Here is a 13,570-nt window from a genome sequence, read left to right as displayed (position 1 = left end):
AGTTATATCATACCAGATCCTAGGTCTCTAAGTAAAAGACCTAATAAAAAAAAAGTTCACTGAAAGTTCACTAAAACTGATGAGTAAGATTCACAGGTGGACTCCTGCAATACCCTCCTGTCAATCGGTCTAATGTCAAACAGCACTTTATCTGCCCTCTCTACACTGCCCCTACCCTTAAACCTACCTGTCACAGGAAACATTCTGCATTTTTACTTTCTCAAAAAAACTGTTTTGAAAAGTGGGGACATGGGTATTGTCCTCATATTTCACCCTCTCCTTGTATTACCTCTCCTATGTATTACCTATGCGCGCACACGCACACACACACACACACACACACACACACACACACACACACACACACACACACACACACACACACACACACACACACACACACACACACACACACACACACACACACACACACACACTTAAGGATTGTGGCAGACTGGATATGGGTGACTCATCAATTTAGTTGCCTAAGGCTTAAATCGGTCTCTAGGATCTTTTCACAAGCACTTGGGACAGTTTCATGACATACCAGTGGATGACACAGACAGGAAAAAAGCAATGTCTAAATTGGACAGCTGTATGGGATGAGAACAGGCAGGGCCATGGGATCTCGACACTCATGAATAATGACTACAGTAAGTGCAAAACGGTCTCTCTGTGGCTCATAGGTCATGTCCAACCAGATCTATACCAAGTGAGTAAAAATGATTTGGAATCCACGGAAGGCAATAGGCCACGATACAGACGCTACGATACTTTCAAAAGCCTCGACCAAAAGTTTGTCCACAGGAAACTTCGAGTTATATTCAAAAACAAAGGCTGTCTATGTAAGTTGTACTCCAGTGTGAGCAAACAAAGTTAGAAGCAAGCACAGCTTGCACACACTTGATATAAGCACTGTAGTGTATGTGCTTGAGCTCTCAGTGTCTTCAAATGCGATAGAATGAACCATTAAGATATCAGTTTTCATCACGACCATTTAAGCCATATGAGCATAACATCTACTGAAGTGCAACTCTGACCTTTATTCTCACTTCGTGGTCAGTATTACCACCAGTTTAAGCAGAAACAAAGACACACTTGCCATAACGGCTGCCATTACAAATGTAATAGCAAAGTTTGTTGGATATGCTGAGACAGCTGGTTGACAGACCCAGCAGTATAGAACCAATTACTGTCCTTTTCTCCTCCCTTCCCTTCTGTCTTTACTTTCCTTTGCTATTCATGTTACATCAGAGTTACAGAAGTCTTTTATGAACCACCAGACAAACTGTACCTGTCAGCACTCTCTCTGCTCCCCATTGTTTGTCATTGTAAGGTTGATGCTGTGTTCCTCCCAGGGCATTATGGGTAATAACTCTGAAGTGCTCATGGCTTGTGAATAAAGGTGAGGAGAAGATGCCTACAAGGCTGATTGACAGACTAAGGATCGCTGGGGAGATTGAGAGTCTTAGGAAGAATTATTAAAGGAGAGCCTCATAATGTTTAGACACTAAGGAGGCAAGCGTACTGACAGAGCCCGGCACTGTGAAATGAGAATAGGATGTCTGCCAGCACAGACAGATCTGAGAAAAAAAAAAAAAAAAAACGCAGATGCATGTGCAACCACGAACAGATGAAATGAGACAAAAAGAGAGGGTTAGGTGCAAAGTGAACTTGATACTTTAAACTTTTTGGGATAGTTTCAATCAATTCAACGACATCATGCAATTTTGGATTGAGCCACAAAATTATTTACGCCACCATTTTTGAAAACATTGGTTATGTTATTGGGAGTTAGCCTATTTCAGGCTCTGCGTGATATAATTGCGGCTGCTGCACCCATGGTACGGCAGCAAAGTTCCTTAACTATCACGCAGGAATGAGAGTATAGTCCATAGTCATATTGGCCAAGAAAATCACAACATTTCATTTTCTGTCGGTCTTAGCACACAATATAACTACAGACGAGTCAAGTTATGAATAGGAAACATATTGAAACTCTTTGGTAATTTTTTTGAGGGGTATGCTAATTGTCTAATCATATTAAATGATCTACACTCACCTAAAGGATTATTAGGAACACCTGTTCAATTTCTCATTAATGCGATTATCTTATCAACCAATCACATGGCAGTTGCTTCAATGCATTTAGGGCTGTGGTCCTGATCAAGACAAACTCCTGAACTCCAAACTGAATGTCAGAATGGGAAAGAAAGGTGATCTAAGCAATTTTGAGCGGGGCAGGTTAAAAGCATGTTGGTGCCAGACGGGCTGGTCTGAGTATTTCACAATCTGCTCAGTTACTGGGATTTTCACGTACAACCATTTCTAGGGTTTACAAAGAATGGTGTGAAAAGGAAAAAACATCCAGTATGTGGCATTTCTGTGGGCGAAAATGCCTTGTTGATTCTAGAGGTCAGAGGAGAATGGGCCGACTGATTCAAGCAGACAGAAGAGCAACTTTGACTGAAATAACCACTAGTTACAACCAATGTATGAGGCAAAGCATTTTCGAAGCCACAACACTCACAACCTTGAGGCGGATGGGCTACAACAGCAGAAGACCCCACCGGGTAGCACTCATGTCCACTACAAATAGGAAAAAGAGGCTACAATTTGCATAAGCTCACCAAAATTGGACAGTTGAAGACTGGAAAAATGTTGCCTGGTCTGATGAGTCTGGATTTCTGTTGAGACATTCAGATGGTAGAGTCAGAATTTGGCGTAAACAGAATGAGAACATGGATCCATCATGCCTTGTTAACACTGCGCAGGCTGGTGGTGGTGGTGTAATGGTGTGGGGGATGTTTTCTTGGCACACTTTAGGCCCCTTAGTGCCAATTGGGCATCGTTTAAATGCAACGGCCAACCTGAGCATTGTTTCTGACCATGTCCATCCCTTTATGACCACCATGTACCCATCCTCTGATGGCCACTTCCAGCAGGATAATGCACCATGTCACAAAGCTTGAATCATTTTAAATTGGTTTCTTGAACATAACAATGAGTTCACTGTACTAAAATGGCCCCCACAGTCACCAGATCTCAACCCAATAGAGCATCTTTAGGATGTGTGGAACGGGAGCTTCGTGCCCTGGGTGTGCATCCCACAAATCTCCATCAACTGCAAGATGCTATCCTATCAATATGGGCCAATATTTCTAAAGAATGCTTTCAGCACCTTGTTGTGGAGGCGAAAGGGGGTCAAACACAGTATTAGTATGGTGTTCCTAATAATCCTTTAGGTGAGTGTATGCTAAGCTATGCTAAAAGTTCTACTGCCAGACCAGGAGATCGGCTGAATGGATTCGACAATCATGCCAATCTATTTAAATCGTGTTCCTTTAATTATGTATTTTAAAGGGAATAACTTTATTTACACAAATCACAATCGTGGGATATAATAACATGCTTGAAAGTAGCTCATTCTCATGCTAGGCCACAAAAGAGAGTAGTTGACTGACAATGATGATTATAAGGGATTTAAAGGGAATTTCAAGTATGGTAACTCATAGCCATAAACACACACCCGGAGCAGAGGGCTGACATTTTTGCTGTGGTGCCTGGGGAGCGATTGGGAGTTAGGCGCCTTGTTCAAGGGCACCTTAGTTGTTTCCCGCCAGTATTAAAAATCAAACCTGCGACTTTCAGGTTACCAGTCTGACTTGCTAACCATTAGGCCAAAACGGCTTCATATGATATGACTCTGGTATGACATTTAATTTACATTGAACCAAAAATTTTGATAGAATTTAGTAAAAGCCTGCAATACTTTTGTTCTTACTGTTTAGCAAATTTAATTTCAATGGGAAAAATATAAGTACATTTGACACTACAACAATTGAATCGAATCACAAGCTATCTAATAAAGAAATAAATCTTGTGGGTGACATTTCCTGATGATTACAGAGAAATTATATCGGCTCGATTTACATAATTTGCTGCACAGAGAATCGCGTTTTAACACGATGCCACTGTCTTTGATAACTAATCATGCCTGTGACTTGCCCTTTAAATGAAAAGTTACAAAAGGCCTAACACTGTCATCTAGAAGGAGAGGCTGAAATAATGACAAGAAGCTCTTGTAGCCGAAATCGTTCAAATATAAGGAGCCCAAAGGCCGTGAAAACCCACTCTAATCAGCAAGTCTGACAATTACTTACCCCTTCTCACCTGCTGCCTCTGGAAGAGCCATCATCACAAAGAGACTGCTAATAACCACTGACTCACTTTTCAGTAAACAGACATCATGATCAGCAGGGAATCTGGACAACCAAAATAAGGGATCTGCTCTGGTAAAGCTTTGAAATTAGAAGAGGCTCTCAAAGTAACAATAACAAACAGATAACTCCACAAATAAACAGCAGGTCCCTTCAGAGACGCGTGAAATTGAGAGCTAATAGGTCACTGTCAATCAAGCGGAATAGAAATATACACGGCACAAAGCGGCGATGTGTATTAAACCCTGAGTGCATAAATCATGTCGTACATGATTGCTGTAAATCAGATGCTTTGATCACTCCTGACATTCTTCTGAATTGATGCCAGATGGATGCTAAATTGAGTTATCATAGGAAAATGCAAAAAAGATGACCATCTTCAGGCAGGTAGCTAATAGAAGCTCAACAGGTTAAAAATTAGCTTCGCTACATGCATGCAATTCTCAGCCAAGGTACGCAGAGAAGAAACATAGCCCTTGTAACCCTGCCTACATGGCAGGTTTCCAAGGAGACCTGCCACATAGCAAGCCCTGTGACAATATGCAGTGATGTTAGCATACAATCCACATTCTTTATTATGAGGTGTGCTGTCAAGATCTATCTCACTGTAAATGGACCATCTGGAAGCATTACTTAAGACCTGGATTAATATTTTATCCAGTGTGAACATGCAGAATTGCACTGGGTCTAAACAGATGAATTGCAGCAATCAATATAAAATTTCCCTTTACGCTTGTGTTATACTTTCCAAGGCGGTAAGGTAAATTGGCTCTAGAGACTGCAATCCATTCATGTGTTGCCCCAACAATACTCCAATTGCTTCCTTGCCCAGCTTGTATGATGATGATGAAAGGAAAATAGACACCCGATCAAATCACATGCACTTTTTGCTCTGACAAAATCAAACGACGAGGTGTCAGAGAGAAATATGTATCTAAGACTTTAAGAACATTTTGAAACCCTCAGTACATCAAAGTGCAAAAGTCTTGAAGGGAAAAGATAATATGAAAATTATTTTCTTTTCTAAGCCAGAGTAGCAGCATAATATGGCTTTGAACACAAACATAACCCTTTACTAAACTAGTTGCCATTTCAGTCAGAGTAAGAAGGGTGAAAGGATAAAAAACAAAGTTTAGTGCCTGTTCATGTTATTTTTCTCTCTCTCTCTTTAAATGCACAATGGCAACTGAAGGCATTACGAGCACATTCACATAAAGGGCCAGATTTACTAACAGCTTGCGCCACACAAAACCTACTGTCAGGATTTACTAAAGACATGCAATGAAAACTTAGCGCTGAAAAGGCATGGACAGAGTAATTTTTTGTGGCTGACCTTATTGCACATGCATTTGTATGAGTTTCCCTCTCAGATGAAATGAATAAATTAATCATGCAAGGTGTTTTACAATGGTTTGCACTCGTGAATTTATTGGTGTTTGTGCAATTATTTACTGGCAACCCCCCCTTTTAATCTGCCAAGTTATTTTCTTCCGTGTAGGTCTCGGACGTGAACTCACGAGATAGCGGTGCTCCTCTTCAATTCTGGGTCATGTATGACAAACGGCGGATCTGCGTCATATTCTCGCACATGCGTCGAGTTCACGTCAATAACTCGGTGGATAAAGTCGTTATTTGGATTTTTTTGCGCACAATAACTATTTTCGTCGCATTGTAAAATTATTGTACAGCCACTGTAGTGAGATGGGCTTTGTAGCGACGTCTTTAGTGCCTTTATGGGTCTCGTGAGTGGGTCAGTGGAAATATACTGAATGTCAATGGAGGCCTATCTGAAGCCTTTCTCAGCCATCAGCTTTCAACAAAAATATCTTCATTTGTGTTCCGTAGATAAACGAAGGTCTTATGGGTGTCCAACGACATGAGGGTGAGTAATTCATTAAATACATTTTTGGGTGAACTAACCCTTTAACTTTAACTACAGTAAAAAATGTATCCGTAAACATGAAATTTTGATCTTGTAGACTCAACACAATGAAATAAATCATATTCAGAGACTGCATGCGTGTCTGGCGTTGTCTTCCCATGGAATGAACAAACTTAATTCACTTGGAGTGCAGCCTTGCCTTTCAAATGTTTGATCTTGATGCAATCCAAAAACTGATTGTGATAATTCAGCATGTTCTTCTTATCCCTGGGTCAGGTGCTTTGATAAATACATATGACACTGTTAGACATGAGTTGGTTGGATACAACTAAAAGGTAGAAGAATGTAGACGGAAGAAGAGTGCATCCTACCCCACAAAGATACCAAAAAAGGATAGGACGTTACTAATCATAAACCCCAAATCTACCCAAAGAAATTACATAACTGCAGCTCCTTCACCAAAAGTAGCCCCACCGAAAAGAAATAACAAATTACAGCTAAAATTACAAACTAAAATCTTATATCTGCAATTTCAAAAATATACTGCTTTCAAACCCTCTGGCTATTTTGCCTCTTATGCCTTCATTGTAAGAGCATTACTATAAACACATTTCCTGTTCTGTTTGACAAATTGAGGGATGAACTGAAATGCCGTTCTCTGGTAATAAACCGCAGGCCACTGATTTTGTCGAGCTTAACTCAAATTTAACCGTGAATATGGTCATGGAAACCTTTAAATTTCTCTTCATGAAGTTTTACACTTTAAAATGCAATTGAGTAAAAGTGGAAGTGTTCAGTTTCAATAGTACTTTATCCAAAAAATAATACTTAAAAGAATAGTTAATTACATTTTTATAAATAAATAAATAACTCTAAACCGCCATAAATGTATTTCTACTGTGCAACACAATATATGGTATATGGTATATGGTATATATATATATATATATATATATATATATATATATATATATATATATATATATATATATATATATATATATATATATATATAAATTCCACACAATGAAAGCAAATGAGGCCCAATGTCACCCAATGATTTTCCTTTTATAGACAAAAAGAGTAGCCTGATGGGCTCTGAAACTGCTCCATTGGGCTGTGATTATGGGGCGTGTTTCAACCGAACCAGGAAAGACATCAATTGGATAGACCTACAACCAATCAGAGCAACGAAGCGACGCATTGTCATATCTCAACATAGACTGTGAATTTTAGCAGGCAACCTTGCCAAAATAACACACATTTTACCCCCCAAACACCATTTTTTTTCAACATGATCATCATTTTTTAGGGAAATTGCTATGGTAAATGCATATACAAAGAAGCTCTCCGTTTAGGATTTGAACAAATATAATCCAATCCCCTTTGATGACGTGATGATTACGTTACTGTTGATCATCTGTCCGTCATCGTCTAAAGCCCGCCCTGATGATTTCATTGGTCCGAACAGTTTTCCTCTATGGATTGAGGCCAGACCGAACTGCCCAACATAAAAAAATTGTGGGCGGAGCTAAGTTCGGCTGGCATCCAGGCTACAAAAAGAGTATTGAACAGAAGGAAGTAAGTCATGAAGGCTTGAGGATCAGGTCAATGATGACAGAATTCATTTTGTACAGTATCAGTTGTAATTTTGTATCTAATTGAAGATCATCAGACAGAACATGGAGGGATAGAGACACGTTGTAAAAGAAATAAGGTTCGAGAGATGTGTGATGAAAGCCTGCCCATCTAACTCAAGGACACGGTGACCCAGGATGTCCCCGTCCTCTGTGAATGTTGCTTTTAAGAGCGGCGGTGTGTGCCTGTCCTGTCAGTGAACCCATTACTGGCATCTAAAACTTTAAACTCTGAAAGCCTGTCTACTTTTTTGTCTGTGCTGATGAAGATCATGTGAATCTAAACAGCCAAGAGTGTCATCTGAATTTTTAAGCACGTTATGTCACCCTGCAGTATGTTTGTGTCCTGTGTGTAGAGGGTCATACGTATAAACCAAAGTGTTGTGTCTAGTTGCTCAACATACAATATGTGTGCAGCTTTTATTACACAATAGCAATTTGACAGGGTGCTAAATTTTCCTTCAACAGAGCTATTATTGTCTGAATTGAGTGGTAAGCTCATTATTAATAATTTGCTGTTGTGACATGTCTGAAATTGGTTACTCGACTGTGCTTAATTCAGTTTTTTTGTATGTCCAATAGGTGGCTCCTTGTCTTTGTGCCAAAAGTGATAATAAGTGGCTTAGACTTGGCAGACTTCTAGTGCAAATCTTAGCCAAACTCTGTCAGGGTGCTATTCTGAAGATTACAGTGTTGTTCACTAACCTTCAAGTGAAGTAGAAGAAACAGAAATAGACTGACTGACTGACTATCTGTCTGTCTGTCTGTCTGTCTGTCTGTCTGTCTGTCTATCTATCTATCTATCTATCTATCTATCTATCTGTCTGTCTGTCTGTCTGTCTGTCTGTCTGTCTGTCTGTCTGTCTGTCTGTCTGTCTGTCTGTCTGTCTGTCTGTCTGTCTGTCTGTCTGTCTGTCTGTCTATCTATCTATCTATCTATCTATCTATCTATCTATCTATCTATCTATCTATCTATCTATCTATCTATCTGTCTATCTATTTATCTATCGCAACCTGTGCTGGCAAGATGAGTTGGAATACACACAGGATAATTTTGAGCTACATGCAAAATAATCAAATTATTATTCACAAGTTATTCACAAAAATGTGTTCAGTAAGCCCTCATTTGGCGATCCCAATGTTCCAAATAGCAATTAAACATCTAAAAGTATCTTTATTTGTATGTTTTTTGAGAGGAGTATTTCCTTTATTCATGAAAACAATCTTACACTGACTGACAGATCCGAAGCATGCACACAAAGACGCCTCAGACAGCATGTGATCCTGATATATACACACATACAGAATTACAGTATTTCAATATATCTGTCTTGGCAAGTATTCACCAATGTCTTAAGAGAATGTTTGGTTAACTGTTGGGGAAAACGTGATGTGTAACAATATATTGATCCATGTGATACAGTAGGTCTTAATATATATACTGTCTGTTTCATTACTGTTAATCAAACAATTGTGGTATCATGGGAAAAAAAGGTATTTGATGTTGACTTGGAGTGTGTCAAATTATTATTTGTTCAAGTCTTATATGTTCAAGTTATTATCAGGGATTTTAAGGTATGGTTGCTAGGTGATTTTGTTTTGGAATTAGATTTTCCTCAAAACTGACTTTGCTGACTATCAACTTCAAACAGGTGTAGCTCAGTCAGATTAAAAAAAATCATACATTTATTTTATTTTTTACTAATTTTGCCAGAACAGGTCTCACATGCACTATACTGTGTATATCAGTATATATCACTGTACGTATATACAGTAACAAAGCATTTTTACTATATTTTTTATTTTGGTAAACATTTACTTTTACTTCACTACATGCCAAAGCATAATATTGTACGTTTTACTCCACTACATTTGTTGTTCATCATTATTTTGAACTGAAGAAACCATTACCCACTCTGAGGTGTGAGCGATGTGTAATTTGTGAACAAGCGGACACTTTTCAATTAACCTGTTAAATAGGGTTGCAAAGCATACTGATTGGTTAATTCCGTGAATCAGACCGATCTGATCTCAACAACTCATTGATTCAAACGGTCTGGTCGAGTCTGGTCAAGTCAGACACGACATGAGCCGAGAATGGAGACCCTCTGAGCTTGAGTGCACACTTGAGTGATGGCGCGAAAAGTTAATAATGCCACGTTTTAGGATGTGTTATTGTAAATGAAAATCATATTTAGGTCACGATTGTCCGTTGTGAATGTGAATCAAATATCCTACAAAATGGTGAGCTGTTTTAACCCATTTTATGGAATGCTTGAATGGGGGAATCGTGAACCGGGGGCTAATGGGTAGGTTTTAGGTAAAAACTACATAACTTTAATAAAACGTATTAAAGCCCAAGCATTGCCCCTGCAGCCATATATATATATATATATATATATATATATATATATATATATATATATATATATATATATATATATATATATATATATATATATATATATATATATATATATATATATATATAAAAATGTCAACACATTTACACACATTTAGTTTTTCCCTCATTTCTATATAGGCCTATATGGCTCCTTGTTTTATAATATGTGTATAATAAATTAACATATTTCTTACTTGCATATCAATAATTGTATTGATGGGCTTAAATAAGTTTTCTTCTACCCTCTCCTTTTCGAGCAATAGTTGGAATTGTGATGTCATAGTATGATGAATTTAACCAGTTGTACTGACTAATCAATATGCTTCTTTATTGCCTTTGTTATGTGTCCTTATATATTTCTCGAAATAAAATCATTTCATTTAATACATATTAAGAGTCTGAATAATCTTACTTTTTAAATAGAATTCATAATGCATATGTCAGCCTGAGCTATATTTAGTTATATCTGTATGTCTAGTATATGTGTGTGTCTGTGTAAATAAAATAGTAACAAAAAATGATCATGTGATAAGTGGGCATTTTGGTGTGGATGTATGTGTTTTTGTTTAATACAAATATGTGTGCTTCGCTGGTGAGATCGCCTTTGTATTTTTCACCAATTACTATGTGCACACTGCAAATTCTTGAGCAGCTCATTTTATTATCCTTTATAAAAAATGGCACTGATAGATCTGTATGAGAAGGTCAACAAACAAAACCCCTCATAATCATGCTCCATTTGTGACTCATCAAGTGAGCTTACTCACTGCACATGACATGTAATCACCTATACGCGCACACACACAAACACACACACGCATGCACACACAGACGCACACACTTGGGGTTGCCGTGTTTTATGGGGACACTGTATAAACTATATATTGTTTCCCCTAACCCTAAGCCACAGAAAACACATTTAAAAAAAAAACATCCTTTTGTATGATTTATATGCATAATGTATGCATGCAAGCACACAATATAATTGCCTTATTCGAGGAAATTGTATACATCATTCAGAAAAGAAACATTCAGGTTTGGTAGACGCATGTGAATATACGGCCATTAGCTGAGTGGGTGGGGAAATTTTGAAATCTGTTCCTGTCAGGAAAATATGAAAATGTTATGACACTTTGGTAATGACAAGGTTTCTATGACAACAGTGTCTGTAAGACTGCAAACTGCAAAGCCTTGTTGTTATTGGCAAATGAATGTATAAATGCATTATGGTTTACGGAGGTTAAGCATTCATTTGGTTTAGAAACTGAAAGTTATACTGCCATTTCTCTTTATTCACATCAGTGACCCTGCGCAAAAAAGGGTTGTATAATACATATACATGTGGTATTTTCTATTAACTAGACACTGAAGAGTAAAAATGTGTGCGTCTACATGCATCTGACTCATTAAAGCAAAATGAAAGAACACTTACTTGGGTCAGACAGGATGGAATCAGTCTTGGGCAGGAACTGGTCACAGCGAATGCCCTGGAAACCCTCTTTACACCTGATTTGGGACACACACACAAAAAGCCACATTTAGTAAAAAGTCATTTAATAGATGCTTTTAACGATGTTTATTAACAAAGATACGGGAGGAGGGCTTTCAGAAAATTGACACAGGTGGAGAGCACTCAGCTAATCAACAAAGAGGTATATATATATATATATATATATATATATATATATATATATATATATATATATATATATATATATATATATATATATATATATATATATATATATACGCAGCAGTCTTACATCCGTTCTGTTGACAGTTTATCATCGTCGCCTCACCACCCTTTCTCCACATTTTGCTGTTTTAGTTCTAACCAAGTACGAGCTCGTGGAAGTCCCTTCCCTCCGGACAGCATGCCAAATACGCATTTCAATTTACTCTATATAATTATATGCAAGTGTGAAACGAAAGTGATGTATTTTAGGGACAGTCTCAATGGGGTTAAGAGCTGTGCTTGACTTGTACCTTGTAGGGATAAATGCAGCAAAAGTTAGTAATTTAACATTTCTAGACAGGCCCATTCCATTGTAAGCAATGCTATTATTGTTAACTAAAACTGATATTCTTTAACTGAATTAAAGCTGAAAAAAACCCTTAAATAATTAAAATGAGAAATTTTGTCTTGGCAACTAACTAAAATGCAAAGTTAAGAACTAAACATTCTCAAGCTGAACCGAAAAAAAAATGAAAAATGAAAATATGAAAATAAAGACTAATTAAAAAAAATATGAATATGATCATTATATTTGAATGATATTAAAATTACACTGGCTGCAATTACCTTATTGTGATCCAGATTGGTGGAAATTATTTGTTGTGGTTATCAACATTGTCTCAGGTGCTATTGTTTGAGCTTAACTGTTATTGAACCTGGAATATTCTTTCAAACCACTAAGCCATCACACCACTTTAATTAAAACACGAGGCCAGGACGGTCCCAGTGCATCTCATAACTATAAAACTCCTAGACATAGATAAGCCAATCAAAGTGAAAAATGTTAGAGGGTTTTCGGGAAATCAGATGGGAAATCCAGACGTGTCATGTCACGCATCTGTTGCAGATGGCAGTAGATTGATTTGGAAATACATGGGCACAGCGAGTTTGCTGATTTTCTACTTCAGCAAAGCTCTGACTGCTCAAATAAGTCTTCTCAGTGTTCACTAAATATGGAAATGAAATGCTTGTCTTTTATATATGAAATATGCATGCCATGTCCCTCCCAGCCAAGCTGTTTGCTCTCTCTTTGGCTCTCTTGCTCATGTAACTGCCCATGTGTTTATGCCTGTCTCGCTCTTCCTCGCTCTCTCTCCACCCTGTCATCACTTTATCCTCATTTTTCCCTCACTTCTTGACTTTTCAAAGACACTGGAGGCTAATCCCGCTTACAGCTGGTTGAGGCAGGAGAGCAATGTGACAAAGAAAAATGTCCCTGGCTCTAAATGGCATAGTACAAACAGAGCATATGCATATGCCATGCGCACAAGCCTCGACAGATAGCATAAGCCTTTGTTGGCTACACAGCGCATTTCATCCTTTTACAGAGGATCAAGTACTCAGTTTAATGCTGCATAATGCTTATACTATACAAATTCCAGACTGAAAAAAATGCATTTTAAAAGACAGAATCTGTTTTGATATTATATACAACATAAATAAATATAAAGCATTTGGCTGGCTCAACAGTTTCTCTTTGCATTCTGTGTAGCCCCTAAAGAAGCAACGCAAATAATAATAATAGTTCAATAAACAAGAACATATTAGGGTATTTTGATTGTTTGCTTTATTCCAAAACAGGGAATAAATTCTAACATGTAAAGCAGAAATAAAGGATTCGTTCGCATTCTTTCAATGCAACAGTATCAAAGAGGTGTTCTTTGTTACTGTTATTCATCTGCCATAAGAAGT

General features: G+C 37.8%; 1 protein-coding gene across 2 annotated transcripts in view; it reads right to left on the bottom strand.

The window, feature by feature from the left end:
* Nucleotides 1–13,570, bottom strand: part of LOC137044566 (pro-neuregulin-3, membrane-bound isoform) — a 430,521-nt gene that overhangs the window by 89,231 nt on the left and 327,720 nt on the right. For both annotated transcript variants that reach the window (XM_067420621.1, XM_067420620.1), the window contains exon 3: nucleotides 11,576–11,649. In XM_067420621.1, the coding sequence (XP_067276722.1) occupies nucleotides 11,576–11,649 (74 nt within the window). The remainder of the gene's footprint in view (nucleotides 1–11,575; nucleotides 11,650–13,570) is intronic.

Source organism: Pseudorasbora parva, chromosome 17 (assembly GCF_024679245.1).
Source record: "Pseudorasbora parva isolate DD20220531a chromosome 17, ASM2467924v1, whole genome shotgun sequence".
NCBI lineage: Eukaryota > Metazoa > Chordata > Actinopteri > Cypriniformes > Gobionidae > Pseudorasbora > Pseudorasbora parva.
Note: the sequence above shows the minus strand (reverse complement) of the source record. Positions and strands in the feature narration are given on the sequence as shown.